The sequence below is a fragment of the Lonchura striata genome, chromosome 1 (assembly GCF_050655825.1).
Source record: "Lonchura striata isolate lonStrDom1 chromosome 1, ASM5065582v1, whole genome shotgun sequence".
Lineage (NCBI taxonomy): Eukaryota > Metazoa > Chordata > Aves > Passeriformes > Estrildidae > Lonchura > Lonchura striata.
In genome coordinates this window covers 11,508,175-11,526,187 of record NC_140703.1, presented here as the reverse complement: position 1 = coordinate 11,526,187, position 18,013 = coordinate 11,508,175, and the positions used below count along the sequence as shown (strand labels likewise).

The window sequence follows — 18,013 nt, the reverse complement described above, 5'->3', positions numbered from 1 at the left end:
CCTCCAGTGGTTTGCACAGATTGTTTATTGCTATAAATATATAAACTTACTGGTAGCATTCTATGTAGATTTTCTATTTTTAGCAAAATGCAAACTTCTTACAATGAAATTTATATGACTTTTCTAAGTAGACTGTAGAGCTTTGATTTTTCAGCATAAGTTACTGGATATTTATATATGTGTTTTCCAGAATGTTTTCTAAAAGATAGGTCATTTTTATGGTTCCCATTTTTAAACTAGGCAGTAGTTATGCATCTTTTTTTAAAGGGGTCTATATCGGCTTTTATTTTAACTCCCCCCTACTTGACCTGGTTTGTTTCCTTTACTCTTTATGGCAACACATGTACTGTGTACCTTTTCCTCCTTTCCTCTTCTTTCCTTTCCTCTTCCTTATCTTACTGAGTCTTTAAAATCACTCTTTTCATTATTGGATGGCTAATTTCCTGTAATTTCCACTGGCCTGGTTGGCTGGTCCACAGAAGTGTTCATTTTAATCACTAATTTTCTGGGTTATTTGACAGGTAGAACTAGGTGGACACAAATGAAAAGGGGAAAAGGTAAAGTCACCAACAGACATGAGTGACTTTCCAGAATCTCTGTGATTTTCTGGAGATCAGGACATGAGTCCTGACATACAGAATGGAATAGACACAGAAGCAGATGTGCACAAACATGCATAACCAGCCAGCAGCTGTCTAGAAAGTAGAAAGTTTGCTCAACACAAAGACTCCTGGCTGGTCACCATCAATGCCATCAAAATGTAGTGGCAGAGGGAGCTGGAATGATGCTCCAGTTTAAGCTCCCAGGGAATACAACTTACTCTTTTTGTGGACTGAAAAAATAAAATGTATATTTATTTTGTCCTTCCTACAATGGCTTAGTCCAGCTTTGCTGAAAATCATAGAATTTGTTAGTGACTAATTTTGTCTTTTCCATCTTACTTTTACAAACGTTGTTTCTTTTCTTTTTGCCGCATCCATCTCATCAGTCTAAAAGTAGTCATATAATCCTATTTATTTGATTTGTAAGGCTTGGCTGACTACCTGTTCCATCTGCTGGTGTTGATATGACCAAGGGCTGCTGTTGAGAAATTGGGTGTCCTGTGCTCAGCAGCTGTAACCCGTTCTGGAAGGGTGGGGTCCTGTTTCAAACTAAGAATACATTCCAAGTGGTGCCCTTCTGCACTGATTTTGGGTGTTTTGTAAACAGTGTATAGTGAAATGGTAAATGATGTGTAGAGGAAATAATGCCTGAAATGCTGTTTGTCACACCTTTTATTAGCTTTACTCATAGTTCTGCTGGGTATTATTTTGTTTGCTAGTCAGAACCAGGCATCTGGAATAGGAATTTGATGGTGAGGGTGTACTGTAATATTTCTCTGTCTGGTGAGCTTGCTGGAATTATAGAAAACTGAAATACAAACCTGTGGTCTGGAAGAATCAAAAAGCAGAGAAAAAAACTAAAGATTTAGTGGGATAGCAGGTGGTATCATGTTGAACCCAGAGCTGAGACAGGAGACAATGTCATTGTGAAAGTGAGAACCTGCATGAGATAAAGTATTGCTAATTTTGTATGGCCATGAACCAGCTGTTCTCAATTAGCCTATCCCTAAAGGTTGGCAGTTAAACTACATTTTCAAGAACCCTAACATATTTTGTAGCCATTTACCTGTCTTCTAATACCTAGAATAGATAAATACATCACAAGGACATTTGTCACAAGAGCTTTAAATTAAGATCCTAAGACTATATTGGGCAAGGTCTCTAGTCAAAGCAGGTACAGATTAAAGGCAGCAACAGTTTCTGGGATTTGGGGGTGCTGTTATAAAATGGTTATTGAATATTTACCCTGTTTATCCTTCTGTTCAGTACTTAATATGCAGCAAGTGAAAAACAATAATGATATAGTCCAGGGAGGATCCAATTTGCTCTTGCTATAAGAGTATTAGGTCTTTCCTTGCTTACATTTCTTTCAAAAATCAATATGTATTCCCATTTATTAAAATTTAAAAAAAAAACAAACAAAAAACAAAACCAAAATTGCATGACACCCACACAAAAGAGTAGATTTAACCATGAGAGTCACCTTTTCTCAATGAGATAATAAGAGGGCAAAGTTGACAAAGGAAAATTACTTTGAAATTTTTTTCAAAGCAGACTGCAGTAGAAATTCCTGGTGAGCACAGCCAACAGAGAATAGGAGAACCATTACTGCAGAAAGTGTGTTTTCTTGCCTAACAAATGGCAATTAAAGAGCGTGTCTGTGGCCCCATGAAGAACTGTTGACAATATTGATACCTGGTACTTGTGAGTGAAGTATTAACTAATCTTGAACATTGATCTGATATCTTATACTTTGTTTCCTTTAGCTGGAGATACCATGACTGACAAATTAAGATTAAAATTAGTTAACCTATACATCTATATGCATGTTGGTACCCCTAAGGCTTAGAACTGACAGTATGGTGGAAAATTCTTTTGTTTCATCACCTAGATCAATTTAAAAAGTAATGAAATTGCAGTCTCTCTTTTCATATCTTTCTGAATCACCAAGATGGGTGAGGGAAGATAATGTTAATGGAGCAGTCTATTTGGATAGATGCATCTGTTGGCGTCGATAGTTTCAAGCTATATGTTTACAGTTATTTCTGTTGCTTATACTCTCAAGGGTGCACAAATAATTTTTTTTAATAGCCACATGAGCTGTAACCAACTCTTTGGTTAGCTCTACATGTGTTATTTAGGGAAAAGTAACAGCTTTATCATTAAAGTCAGCAGTAAAGGAAGTGTATTAAAAAATCAGACTCCTTTGTGATAGATTTCAAGCTACATAGCTGTCAGTTCTGATTTACAGCAAAAGTATAAATTGAAAAAACAAACCTGATCATTTCAGATATAAACTACGTTGATTTAAAAAGGCCGGCCTTGCTTGCTGGGAAATAAAAAAACTATTTTCATCAATCTGCTCTTTCTTCTGACTTCATTACATGATTTCCATTCTTCTCACCCTTGTGTTTTTATGTAGACGTCAACCTGTGAGTCCTCCACCCCCTCCAAGGCCCATCTCCCCGCCACATACCTATGGATACATCTCAGGCCCCTTGGTCTCTGACATGGATACTGACGCTCCGGAAGAGGAGGAGGACGAGGCAGATCTGGAGGTTGCCAAGATGCAGAACAGGAGGCTCCTTCTGCGTGGCCTGGAGCAGACGCCTGCCTCCAGCGTCGGGGATTTGGAGAGCTCCGTGACAGGGTCCATGATCAATGGCTGGGGCTCGGCCTCTGAAGAAGACAACATCTCCAGCGGGCGCTCCAGCGTCAGCTCCTCCGACGGGTCGTTCTTCACCGACGCCGATTTTGCACAGGCCGTCGCGGCAGCCGCGGAGTACGCCGGCCTCAAAGTGGCCAGACGGCAAATGCACGAGGCAGCAGGAGGTGAGTTGTCCTCTGCTCCACGGGAGGACCAAAAAAGTGGCCGCCGTGGAACAAACCTGTCCACAGGCGCTTTCTGAACTCCTGTGCTTGGGATGTTTAGAAGTCTGGAAGAGGCAGAAAAGGAGTTTTGGTGAAATAGTTAAAGTAAATTGCTGCTCTACAGTGTTTTTCATAAGTAGTTCCTAATTCTTTGGTCTCACTGATCACAGACAAACACCAACCCTGCTGGTGGATTTACACTCTAAACTGAATGAGAGGGTGAGAAAAAAGGACTCTAGCTAGAAGTCTAGAAGTCTGTCTTTTCCCAGTGTAAGGCTCACAGTGTTTTCAGTTAATCTGAAGAGCTCCAGTCACAAGAGAAGATTTAATCCTTCTCTCTTGAAATGTCCAAATAAATACTAAACATTTAGATTCATATTTTCCCTGGATTTGGATTTGGTGGGTTTTTTTTTTTTTGAGGAATTTTGTTCAGGCTTTTGCTGGTGTGTTATTGGGATGAATTGCCTTTGTGTTGGTTTCATATTTTGATAGCTGTTACAAGTTTGCATTTTAAATTATAGATTATGCATATGCAGCAGGGCCTTATTCAAATGTTTGTGTTTTTCCTGAAACACCATTGAACATATGAAACATGATATTTCATTTTTTGCAAGATACTGGATACTACAAGCACTGGATATATGCAGATTATCAGTAACCTTACTAGGCCAAATGGATATTGTTACATTTCATCTAAAAACTGAGAATACAGCAGGCTAGGATGCAGGTTTCAGGCAGTTCCATGAATGTTTTGACAATCAATCCTATTAAACTGCCAGACCTGCAGAAGAGGTACTCTCTCACAACTGTGTCCACCCTGACTCCACAGATTTTCAGCCTTCCTCCCACTTCAGAGATCCTCTCTCAGTTAACAGTCCTTTGTTTCATTTCAACACAGCTGTTCATCATGAAGAGTGAGAGGGGAGGTAATTTAGTAATTCTGGATGAAATCCTGACCAATTGAAGTAGGTGGCAAAACTCCCATTCATACCCATGGGGCCAGGATTTCATCCATTTTGTACAAATAAATTCCTATAAATATGTGTAGAGACTTACATATATAGAAAAGGTCTTTTACATCCTGTTGCTAATATTTTTGCAACAGTTATGTTCATTTTATGCAATGATTTATATATATATTGGTATTATGTGCGTCTGACTGCATGTCCTAAAAACATGACACTTCTTACCTGCAAATAATCTGTGATTAATGCCAGTCATCCAGCCTCAATGCATTCCTGAAAATTCACTCAAAGTGGCAGAGGGGACTTCTGTACCTAAGTCCTTCTGGTCACTTGCTCTGCTTATGGCAGCGATGACCCTGTGCAGCCCAAGCTAGGGGAGGGGGAACCTGAAAGGGAAACGTGCTCTTTCCAGAAACTGGCTGGATGGGAATCCTGTTTGTGCATGCCTGCTGATGGATTTCTTGCTCCTGGGGCAGGAGCTACCAGCTACCAAGCAGCTGGATAATTTCTGTGCAGCCAAGCCAGCCTGCCTAATGATAGGATAGCAAATGCTTCGATTTAGTTACAGCTCATTCTAAAACTGGATGAGCTTTACTGGTGTTCCAACAGTGTATTTTTAGGTTTTCTACAGCTAGAGCGTTCTGATGTGAAAAGAGAAAGTATGAAAGGTCTTATTTTAGGTAAGAAGAATAATTGCTATTGTTCAATAACCATTTGCAGGCCGTAGACATTTCCATGCATCACACTGTCCCAGACCCACCAGCCCCGTATCTACCGACAGCAACATGAGTGCTGTTGTAATACAGAAGGTCCGACCTGCCAAAAAGCAAAAACACCAGCCAGGACATCTGCGCAGAGAAGTCTACACAGATGGTGAGTCCACTGAAACGGGTGAAAGCCTCAGTGAACCTTTCTAAATATGCATTCAGTGCATGCGCGTGAAATTTTTCCACAGAGATAACGCTGTGTTTCAGAATTCAGTGATTTGTGTTTCCTGTTGCTAAACACACTGAACAGTTTAATCATTTTAAATGCCAGAGATCCTTAATACTGTACATTGATGTTGCCACTCCAGAGCCTTGCACCTGTTTTCTATAGTGTCCTAATCGGCTAATTACCGTCATTAGTTAAGAGCCCAGATAGCTTAAATCGTACAGTCATTGAGAATAATGCATGGTTAGGATTAAAATCTTCATTCACGTGACTGACTATTAAAACCTTCAGAATGTGTCTTTTCCTGAAAAAAAACAATTCACCGTTCAAATGGTGGGCAGCACAAATTCAGTGAATTGTAATCCTGACCACTGCATTGTTGGGAGCGGTTACTTTGTGAGGGAAAGCGAAATCTAATCATCTTCTCTCGTGCCTTCACACACAATATCAACTCCTGCTGAAAAGGTAGTGCTTGTATTCTCTTGGGGGTGTAGGATGATAATGCAAACATTGTGATGTTGTCTAGAGAGAGCCTTTAATGAAAATGCCTCAGGTGGTGCAGCTTTTATTAAAGCACTGCCTTCCAGTTGTATAAAACAATCCATGGGCTTTGTTGGAAATTCATGTAAGATAAATTCCCCAAGACTTAACCCATCTTGTCAAGTTTGCTGAATTTGCTAACAGGAGGGAGATGTGGGGGAAGGGGAGGGGAGGGAAGGGAAAAGGAAAGAAGGGCAGAGCTCCCCACCTCCTGCTTCTCTGCAACAACAATCTGATTAGGACTTTCATTACCAGCCTGAAATTTTTCAAAGAGGGGCATCATTTGCCATTATCATATGAAAGGCTAATATTATAGATCCTTATCCAGGGTTACAAGAAGGGAGTTTTGAACCACTTCTCCCTGTGATTCCTGCCACTTGACAAAAAAATTTAATACAAAGCTCAAAGCACGATGAGCAGAAGTAATTTAGCAATGAGTGGTTGTCCGTGCTATTATCTGTACTTTATTCGGAGTATTTTCTCTCAGTAGCATCTATCTGATATTAGGCTGCGTTAAATGCTGGCATGACACAGTGCACCTGGGCCTCTTGGCTTGTGCCCAGGCCCCTTCTGTCAGCGAAACTGAGCTGTTGGAATATTATCTGATTTCAAGAGGTTATTACAGTGCTTTTGTGCATGTTTGCTTCTGTGAAAGGACAACACAAGGTGTAAATCCCAAAACTGTACCAGAAACATTACGTTTACGAGACTCTTGTAATGCTGTTTCACAGGATTTTTTATTGATATTTTAACAGCTTTTATCCTCTTGAAGAGAATGCTCTTAACAGAATAATTGGCAAAGCATCAAGCCTCAATACAAACACAATAGCTAAGCTAGGACATCAGAAATAAATAAATAAGGGTGTTTTATGTGGCCATTTGCTTCTAACATGGGGATAAATAAGAGATGGGCCTGTATTTGATGACAGGTTTTTTGTGAAAGTAGTTATACAAAGTTAAATCATAGAGCCATTGTCATTAAATATTGTAATATAGATTTGACAATCATGATCAATATTTGTTTTGTGTTATGTAGCACCTGCTTACTTCAGCATATTTTCTAATTAGGTAAGAATTTCCACTAACCTTTTTATAGTGCAATACAGTGTGGTCATTCAGGGAATAGCAAATTATGGCTTTATTTCCTGCAGATCTAATAAAATCCAGTTCAAAGGTTGAAGGACTTGTTAGGTTTTGATTTTTTTTTAATTATTATTTTTTCCCCTTAGTCTATTTGCATAAGTATATTTGGAACCTTTCCATAGATTCTAACCATTCACTTCAGTATACATTGACCCTTTAGAATTAGCTATAAAGTAACATATAGTAATTGTTTTCCTTAGGTGGAGAAAAGTTATATAGATGCATGTATGAAACATTTAAGCACAACTTACCTTTCTGAGATATACTTAGGTTTTTATACTGGCTTGATGACCAATATTTATAAAGGAGTGCCTGATACAGAGTTGCTTTTTTTCCTCATAACAAGTGAACATATATGTGTTTGTAGTATTGGGGAATAAAAATCAGAAGCATTCAATAAATACTAAAAATAGAAAAAATATATTCTTTCATTACTTTCTCTAAAATCGAATTTTGAAAGATTGCATATAAAGAATTTTTTACTGTCCCCAAATTGCCTGAATTAATACTTGCTAATACTTCTATGAAATACAAGTGTAATGAAGAATTTAAATGATTAGTTGACAGGAAGGTTATATAAATAAATTAAAGATTTTCATGAACAATTGAAAATGCCAACAGTATTATCAACAGCAATATATGTAAATCTTTAAATCTCTTTTTTATGAAGGAGGTTATCTTTCTGAACATGTCATTGTTACTAATGTATCAATAAAAGGCCTCCTACTACCTATTTTTAAATAAGAGTGCTCTCTGATATACTCTGCAATGTCCAAGTAATAATTTTGTATTTTCTGTGAGCATTAGTTCAAGTCTGTTGCCACTTTATGTGGGATGGGATTTCAGCTCATTTTTTTCTTTGACAGTTATCCAGGCACTAAAATGTTCTTTATATTTGTTGCTAAAAATCTTTACTCAGTAGGTGGTAAGGATTAAAATGTATGAATTTTTAATTGCTCTTCATCTAGCTTTTTAGGACAGTTTATTAAGAATGCATTACAAGAACCAACTAGCAGATGTACCCTCCTTCTCAACCTTGACAGACCTACTTACATATTTAATTTAGAAAACCAAACTTTAAAATAATATGTTTGTCTTTTCTAAAAGTATATATGGCAGACTCTTCTCTGAACCGTCTTGTATTGATTTATCAGTTGTTACAAACCCTGGAATTGTAAGCATTTAGATTAAAAGGATAAAAAAACTTTGCCATTGTTCTGATTCAGTAGGTCTCTCAATAGAAATTATGCCTTTCACATGAGATTTTAAATCCTGATTCTTCTCTAAATCTCTGAGTGAGTCAAAAATACTAAACAGTTTTGCAACTAACTGGCTGAGACTGTAACTGAGTTATTTAGCTCTGTTACCAATGACATTATGTCAGGGCAGCTGAATTTCTCACAAAAGGCAGTTGAACATCGGCCAAATATTCCTTGAATTTTTGCTTGGAAATGTTAAGCCTTTATGCATGCCAACACCATTTGTACTTTTGTCTCCCTCTGCCTGTGCAGTAGAAAACAATCTACTCTGCATGAAGCAAATTTTAGCAAGGTACAAAGTAAGTAGGAATGCATTTCTTACTCTGCTAAAAATCAGCTTGTTATTGAATGAGAATAATTTTCATATTCTTGTCCTCTTCTCAGTCGTTCCTTCTGAGTCCATTAAATTTTTTAAATACAGAATTTTTTACCTGAGGGAGGTTTTGTGGAGTGAAAATTGTTTTGATAATTATGCACATGTACAAAAAAAAGGCAATAGGCCACAGCTTTTATACATCACATTGGGTTTTGCTGTATTAATTTGTTCACTCAATTATTGTGTACAATGTGAGCCATGTTTCTTGAGAGACAAAGCATGAGAACAACCTCACTACATGAATAATAGCTCAGATTATGATGTGCCTGGAAATCTTAAATGCTGTCTAAGGTTTTCTCAAGTCAGAACTAATCTTGATTTTTGCCTACCAGCATGAACATAAAATAGACTAAAAATTCACTTTGTATCTTACAGAATGATAGAATGGCCTAGGTTGGAAGGAACCTCAAAGGATATCTGGTTCTAACCCCCCTGCCATGGCCAGGGACACCTTAGACCAGGTTGCTCAGAGCCCCATCCAGCCTTGCCTTGAACACTCCCAGGGGTCTTCTTCAGTATTGCATCAAATCTATAACTGCTGTTTTGTTCAGGGTATGACTGAAGAAATCTGCAGCTTGATCGAGTTTAAAAGAGAGAGTTGCCTAATGAAGCCTAATTCCCTCATGGGTTACTACTTAAAATTCATCTTGTTGTCCTTATTCGTGGTTTCTCCACTTTAGTGTTAAACTAATTTAGCAGATTATTTTTCCTCAGTGCTGTTTAGTTTATGCCATGGTTCCTGTGTGTGTTCTCATTTAGAAAATTATCATCTCTTCTTTCAAAAGACACCTATGGAAGGTTTCTCCTGTAGGCTGAGCTATGAAATGGCATCCATTAATTGTTTGAGTTACATGGGAAGCAGGATAACAGTAATACATAGACATGAATGAAACATGTGAACATAGCTGACCTTTAACAAGTACTTCTGAGTTCTTTCTATTGGTTTGATGTTGCTTTGTGATTTATTTTTTATTCCTTACAAAGGAAGCTTCCATTTTGATTTTAAAAAGAAGTGTATCAGTTTGTACTCGAGGAGGCAGATTGAATCTGGATTTTCTCTGTGATCTGAGCTGTTAAAATAAATACCACAGGGGTGTAATAGTGTTGACCTCTGAAAGGGATTTTTTTTTCCCCCCTCTGTTAAGGATTCTTCTCAGTCAGAAGTACTGTGTTATAATGAAGATTTTTATAGTTTCCCCGCAGGTTGCAAAAATGTTCTTGAAAGCGAATATCACTTTTCTTTAGTTATTACTGTACCATAGAGCTGCTGCCAGTTTATGAAACATTTTATATCAGTGCATCTTTCCTTTCCATAGTCAAGATTCAACACCACTTTGTTCATTGTCCTGTGTAGCTGTATGGGATTCTTGAACAAAGTAGTTTGTTCCAATCTTTATTTAACAGGCTACAGGAACGTTCCTTCCCTTCAGTATTCGTTCAGTCAGGTTAAACTGGACACTGGCTCCAAGGGAGGCTGAAAAGGCTGATGTTGGATATCTACACTCCCTTTACATCAGCAGGTTCAAGAGAAGGGCTATTCAGTGCTTTATTGAAGAGAAAATGAACGGAGCATGTGAGACACAAGATATTACATTGTCCTGGTTTCAGCTGGAATAGAGATCATTTCTTCTCAGCAGCTGTTACTGGGTTTTGTTTTGGATCAGAATAAGAATGGTGTTGATGATGTTTCTTTACTAAGTCATGCTTATCCTAAGTCAAAGACTTTTCTCTTTCCTTGTCTTACGCTCTGCCAAGTGAGGAGGTGCACAGAAGAAACTGGGGGGGAGCATAGCTGGGGCAGGTGACCCGAACTGACCCAAGGGATGTTCCACACCGTGGAATGTTGTGTCCAGTATAGAAACTGGGGATTTACCCAGAAAGGTTCAGGAAGGGGGTCTGGCATTGATTGGTCAGTGGGTGGTGACCAAATTTGGTGACCAGTGGGTGGTGAGCAATTGCATTGTGCATCACTTTTTTTTTCCCCTCATTGTTATCATTATTGCTATTGTTTACCATTATTGTATTATTTTACTTTTCAATTATTAAACTGTTTGTAGCTCAACATACAACTTTTACTCTGATTGTCCTCCCCATTCCACTGGGATGAGAGAAGTGGAAATTCAAGTGAGTGGCTGAGAGGAATTTCATCTCCAGGACAATCCTTTTTGGTGCCCAACACGCACCCCAAAGGATTGAAATAAGGACAAATCTGATCAGAGTGTGTTAAAAGAAAAGCACCGGTTCCAGAAGTCTACACTTCTGAGTTTGGGTATTTTCATCCACTTTTGAGTCAGTGTGTCCTCTTCTGAGAGAGGACATACTGTGAGAAGAAAGTTTTGCTCAGGAAGGAAAGAATTTTTGGAATCTCCACAGGCTAATTAGGAGTTTGTCTTGTTTTTTAATCCAAGTTCTGTAATTGCTAACAGTGTTCTGTGAGGGGTGGGGTCCATCTTCTGCCTTGCTTTGGAAGAATACTTCTTGTGCTTAATAAGCTTTAGTCTGGATTGACATGGTGTTATGCACTGGGCTTTCAAGGTACATATGACACACCACTCTGAGTCCTTAGGCAGACTTCACATGAATTTTCACATGATTGCTCATGATTGCTGATTTGCAAGAGGTTATATACTTCTTCAGAACAACACTTTCTACAGCAGGTATTGAATCTTAAGATCACATGGCTGTAGATCTTTGTGATCCAGAAATTCAAATTTGCATCTACAGGGCTGGGCAGCCCAGTGAAAGTAGTTTGGACCTCACCTGCCACCAAAGAGCATTTTTAGACGTTTTTAGAAGAGGTAGTCTCAGTGCTACACTGATGGCTGGAATTACAGACTTTTACTGCAGAGGCTGTGTACTGAACAGAGGTTACCTCTCTAAACCAGGTTTAACAGTTACAGATAACAAAGGAATGCAGCCCAAATTATTCTCTGCTTTTTTGCCAAGTGTGTCGTAAGGCTTGGTGCAGTGAACACTTCCCTGTGATCCTGTTCCAGTGCCCAGCCACTCTCTGGGTAAAGAACCTTTTCCTGACATCCAGTCTAGCCCTCCCCTTCATTTAGATTCAGCCATTTCGTTTATCCAGGCTTACCTTATGCATTTTTAGGCTTCAAAAATAACAGTCCTTTTTTCTTAAAAGATACCTGCAAATAGTGAGTGTTAGGTAGATACTCAAAGTCTCAGTAGTCAATAGTTTGCCTTTAGCTGCTCTCCAAAACTGCTAATATTCAACAAACAAACTACTCTGATAGGATTTTTTGTTTGTTTGCTGTGTTTGTTTGTTGTGTTTGTTTTTCTTTCACAAAAACACTAGAGTTATTGCAGCAGGATATAATTTCCCTGAAGTTTGTCCAACCTTATGAACCATACTTTTTGACATCTTTCTTCCTCATCATTCCAGTACAGCCAATTGATAAAATTTCCAGTCTTGTTTAAGGCAGGTGAAGGATAATTCCAAGTTATATCACCAGGTGAATGTGGTGGATGGTTCCCAGTAAGCTTACACAGAGCACTGAATTCTGCATTGCTTCCATCTGGGCTGGATCAAGTCCCTCATGCTTTGTGTCACTGGAAAACCTCTCTAAAATGTCTGGCATCTGCCATATCTGAACTTACATGTATATATTAGATATCTACTTTTTCTTACTCAGGATTACTGCCTTTATTTTTGGCCTAATTTAGGTAAATTTAAGTTGAAACATTCTATTAAATAGACTTAGAATTAGCTGTATATATAGTGATGATATTTGAAAAACACAGCTCTTCCCTGATTTTTGTGGAAAGCACACTATTACAAAATGCTGAAGTTTCAATTTTTAATAGTGACAGCTTTTTTTCTAGCAATTCCACTTGAGAATATTAGCCTCATCTCACTTTTGTTAACCTGTTGTTCTCCTAAATCCATGTGAATTGTGCCTATAGCTTTATTGTGAACTGCTTTTATATTGCCACTTCCTAGCTTGACTCCTATATATTTTTCTTTGCATTAATTCCACAGAGCACTGTTGTATCCTGATGAACATTTTGCATATTCTAGTTCTATGTCCTAATGCAAGAACAGAAAAACATAATGAAGTAAATAATGCGTGTTCTTTATAGATAGTATTTTAAAATGTTCAGAATTTTAGAACCCCTTAAGATGTGCTAACTTAAAGAGACAAATCCAGAAGTCTTTGTGTGTCTTTTCTTTTTTTTTTTGTTTTTTCTATGAGTTTATTATTTCATTGACTGACTAATTTTTTATGTTTTAATATGTCATGACATACCCACAGACATCAAGGATATGAGTGTTAACTTACTATTTTAAAAGAAGAGTGCAATAATACATATAGTTTATCCTTACATATGCCAGAAATGTATCTTATACAGGTTCTTACATCCCAGCTCGTTTGCTTTAATGTTCACTACACTGAAGACCTTGAGCAATTGCAGTACAAGCTGCTGTATTCTTGAATGGACTTAGCAAACAATTACAAATGGGAGGATGGATATATTATTATCCTTAACTCTTTGTTGGTATCCATAACTGATATCCAAGTGCCTAAAGTTTATTGCAGTTTTTGGTAATGATTTTTAAGAAAATATTGTGATTTGAAAAGGCAGGGAGAGGTCATCCTTTGTGCTTTTAAAGCTCAAGCTTTTGCAAAAATACCCATCAGCAGTTTCAACAGTAACATAATGCTTTATGGGGTGGAGAGAGGAGGGCGGAGGGAGGGCGGAAAGTAAACAAGAGCATCTGTTTCTTCAGTTCAAGTCAAATATTATTTCTTAATTACACCCGTGTGCGATGCCATCATAATTACTCTCCTGTTTCATCCCCACAGACCTGCCCCCTCCTCCCGTGCCCCCTCCAGCCATCAAGTCCCCGACGGCGCAGTCCAAGGCGCAGCTGGAGGCGCGGCCGGTGCTGCTGCCCAAGCTGGGCTCCGCGGAGGCGAGGACGGACAGGAAGGCAGCGAGCTACAAGGGCAGGGACGGGGCGGAGGGCAGGCAGCACCCCGACCTGCGGCCGGGCTCGGGGGAGCGCAGAGAGCCCCTGGAGCAGCCGGGCGACGCCAAACCGCGGGCCAGCAAAGCACCGAAACGAGACGGCGCACCAGCAAAAAGTCATCTTCTTCAAGGTCATTCTGCCTGCCCGGGGCTGGCTGGAGCGCTGGGTGTTGGTCGCTGCAGGCTGGGCATGTGGAGTTAGAGCTGCTGAGTTGCCACCTTTTATCTGAACTCTAGGGTTAATATGGGTCACACTGAAGAATCTGTTAGGGTTACAAGCTTACTGCAAGCTCGCAAAACATTCTTTTTCTATTCTGCTGCCTTTAGACCCATCAGGTATTAAAGCTAATGAGGAGGAAACCAAAAAGGAATATTCCTTAAGTGTTGTAAGGATCAGTATCCCTGCTCCTACCATACACTTGTAGTCTAGTTATATATAGTGTATCTAATTGTAATCTGGTTCATAAGGAGTCTGAGTGAAGCCAGAGAGTAGATCTGTAAGCCAGAAACATAATTTTCCAACCAAAGGATAAACGCTTGGCCCATTTTGTAATTTCTAGAGATCAAAAGGGCCAGAATGATACCTAGTCCTCTGTTTCAAGAGTAAGAAAGCCCTAGTGGTTGTGGATTAAGTATAAATACTAACCCACAGAACACTATATGAGCCATACCTGATCAAAGAAATCTCTTATATATGGGAAGTGGTAAGTTTACTAATTAATGGAACATGCCAAGAGTTCATCAAGAGCACAGATTGATACAAATGCCTGGTCCTTTCTACCTGCAGGTATTTAGGGATAACATCAGGGGTGTTTGGGTATTAAGTTAGTTAAGTGGGCATGTGAATAAAAGTTTGATTACAGTGGATTGCTTTAGAGAAAAGTTATTAGAATGCTACCATAGAGGATGGTGGTGAAATATTAAAGCATGGCCACTGATTGTATCTCAAATTCAGCCTGAGAAATGAAGGGTCCAGTATTTAGATGGAGTGAGTTCCTTGTATCATACCTGTATTCTCATTTCCTCCTACTCTGTCATATCCAATATATACTACAGGGGTGGGTTTTTTTCATTTTCCTGTAGAACATAGAGCAGGGATCCTAAATTGAAACGAAATGGACACTAATCATGAATTAGTTTTTCTGTAGTGAATGTTACCATGTAAAGACTATAAATTTCCTTGAGAAAACTTCTATAATGCTGCTTTAGAAGCAGCATATTTCATGTTCTTGTCAGCCATCACTTTAAACCTCCTGAGAATCATAAAAAGTAAATCAACTGCATGCAGAAATTTTAGGTTCACAGTATCTCTAGGCTTGTAAACATAACAATGTATGCATTTAATTATACAGAGGACATCCTGCCATATTCTAGACCAACGTTTCCAACATCAAATAATCCTAGAGATCCCAGCTCCTCCAGCTCCATGTCGTCAAGAGGCTCAGGAGGCAGACAGAGGGCAGATCAAGCAAATCTAGCCCGAAGGAATGTTGCAGAAATGCAAGTACTGGGAGCCTATGAACAAGGAGAGGAGGAAGAAGAAGAAGAGATGGAGGTAACTGCAGTTGTGATACTGAAGATGACTACAATAAAGCTGGTTATTTTTAGACAGATGTCAGGAAAAAAACACTTTTGAACCTGAAATATTTCTGTTCAGGCAAATTAGTGCATTTATCTGTCTATTAAGGTAATCCCCAATCCAAGTAAACAAACTAGGAATGTGTCAAAATATAAAAAACAAGTAATATATAATATAATGTAATTGTCGCCACAGTAAAACTTATAGAACAGGACTTGCAGAAATAGAATAATTTGAAGAGCATTTTACACCACCCAGATTCTTTCAAAACTGAAAATAACTAGGGCATCTAAAAACATCATGCCACTGCCTTTCGCATCTTCTGACAGTTTATAATTCTGTATTTTATTAGATATTAAGATGCAAACTTTTTCTTTACTATTCCTGCCTAATGATATTGATTCAATCTAAAGACTTATTGTAGAAAGGGTGGCCAACACAGTCACACTGCTGTGCATAATTTAAAGTAGTAATTATAATTTAAAGTTAGAAAAACTCTAAGAAGTACATAAAACAAATTTTAAATCATAAAGGTTAACATGTAGTAATGTAGTAATCCATATTCTCTTTTTTTAATACAGGAAACAGAAAGCTGAAGACAGCGACATGTACTGTAACAGGCTTTTAAAATCTAGTCAGAAAAAAAATAAATCACTTAAGATGCCTCAAGTCTGATGATGTTTGACGCCAGAAATAATGTTCAGTGCAATCAGAGTGTACAATTTTTCCTTTTTCCTCATGCCATCAGAATGCTAGTTTTTATTTTGCTCTTTCTTTGTAAGCCCTCCTCACTAGGAATGGCCCTCGCCTATTCCGTATCGCTGAGCGCATCACCTTCTCTGCCCGAGGAGGCAGGGAAGCTGCTCTTCGAGGTGCTTGGGCCAGCTGCTGCTCCAGGATTAGAACAGAAGGCAATTCCAGGGCCTGGGATTCCAAGGTTTCTCCCCAGTTCTCCAGCAAGCCAGTCGATACCGCCACGAGGGACACGGCCGTGGTCAAAGAGCTCCCCAGGGTGAAGGTGGTGCAGAACATCCTCTGCTTCTCGGGGTTCCACTGGGCTCTGCAGTCACTGCAGGTGGTACCTTGCAGTTTTAACACACACTGCGTGTCATGTGTTGTGCGAGTCTCTTGCTAACCTTTTGCAGATGATACAGTTTGACAAACGAAAGTAAAATTAATTTGGGACAAGATGGCTCTTATTGTAAATATGTACTCATTTTAAACCCCTGTGGTACTTTGATTTGTCTTTCCGTTTTCATCTTTAAATACATTCTTATTAAAAATGTCCTTTGGGATAGGCAGGAGGTAAGCCAATGTGATTGCTATTTGCCTAATCATAGCATGAGCAAGTTTATCTGAAACTTTTTTCCAATTTTCAGCTTCAACACTGCTTGTGAAAAGAAACCAGTGGACATTTTTAATAACAATTAGGTAATATCATCAACTGCTACTGGCCCAAATCTCAGACCTCTACTTGTGTCAATTCACCTTAAAGAAGAAGTGCCACTTAAAGAAGTTTTGTTTGATCTTGGCAATGATTTTTTTTGTAATGCACTGCTTATCTTTTTTTTTTTTTTTTGGTTTTAAAAGCACAATCACTAAACTTTGTTTGTAAACCATTGTAACTATTAACCTTTTTTTTTGTCTTATTGAAAATGTTAAGCATTTGTTTGGGATATTTTTCATCTTTTTGTTAATGCTCTATGTTTGTATTTGGAATATATGAATGATGACAGATGGTAAAGTAACAAATGTTAATGTGGGCCATAATCAAAACACTTCTCACTTTTCCTGGACTTACAGAAAATTACCAATTTTTCTGTGGCCTCTTTCAACATTGGATTTTCATTAAAGCTGAAATAGAGGCATTAGTTGCATTCAATTTGCCAAATGATGTCCTCTGTCTGTAGGTTTTCTGATCTTTTTTGTAATTATAAAATTCCTTTGTCATTGGTGCTAATGGAAAAATGTGTGTTTGTTTATTGACAGCTATCAGGACTAGCCCCAATGAAAAAAAAAGAAAAAAAAAAGTGTTTTGGTGTTTACCGAGGACTAAAATTTTTCATTTAGCTAATTTTTAAAGAAAGGTTCCATAGAAAGGGTGTGCAGTACTAAAGGAAAATCCATGTGATTAATGTTTTCATTATGTTCATGTAAGAAACCTCATATTTTAGCCATAATTTTGCATACTGAGGATCCAATAATCAGAAAAGTAATTTTTGTCACATTATTTATTAAAAATGTTCTCAAATACATTATCTTTCCTGCGTAGTTTCTTGTGTTCCCTGAAGCATAATTTTAAGGGCAACTCTAATCTTATTTCTATTGGCAAAAGCCAGCATCTGTTCTACTGAAATCATACAGCTACAGTAGCATAAGCAAAGTGAGGGAGCTGAACACAGCCTAGGATTTTGCATAATTACAGTTGATTGCCTTAAAGATCTGATTTCTGGGCGCTTCATGGACTGTGATAATGAAAACTTCTCTCAGCCTGCCAATTTCTAGGAGAGAGCTGATGAAGAAAACCTGTACCAACAAAAGCATTCACCTCGGGGGTGAGACACGTTGGCTACAAAGGGAGTAAGATCCAAGTAAGTGAAGAGAATGAATGTTAGGAGTTGGTGTTTGTCAGGACCTGCACAGATTCAGGTTTCCTTACCTGCTGTGGATCATGGTGCAGTAGATGATGGCCCCTTTGCCACTCTTGTATTTTCATAAATCTGTAGTCATACTGATCACCCTTTCCTTATGCTCTA

At 38.5% G+C, this 18,013-nt stretch overlaps 1 protein-coding gene across 11 annotated transcripts in view; it reads left to right on the top strand.

The window, feature by feature from the left end:
- Nucleotides 1-17,510, top strand: part of ROBO1 (roundabout guidance receptor 1) — a 684,183-nt gene extending 666,673 nt beyond the window's left edge. For all 11 annotated transcript variants that reach the window (XM_085589936.1, XM_031505944.3, XM_085589954.1 and 8 more), the window contains 5 exons: nucleotides 3,025-3,434; nucleotides 5,159-5,311; nucleotides 13,513-13,809; nucleotides 15,031-15,233; nucleotides 15,839-17,510. In XM_085589936.1, coding sequence (XP_085446062.1) covers nucleotides 3,025-3,434; nucleotides 5,159-5,311; nucleotides 13,513-13,809; nucleotides 15,031-15,233; nucleotides 15,839-15,853 — 1,078 coding nt within the window. In that variant the 3' untranslated portion in view covers nucleotides 15,854-17,510. The remainder of the gene's footprint in view (nucleotides 1-3,024; nucleotides 3,435-5,158; nucleotides 5,312-13,512; nucleotides 13,810-15,030; nucleotides 15,234-15,838) is intronic.
- Nucleotides 17,511-18,013: the final 503 nt, after the last annotated feature.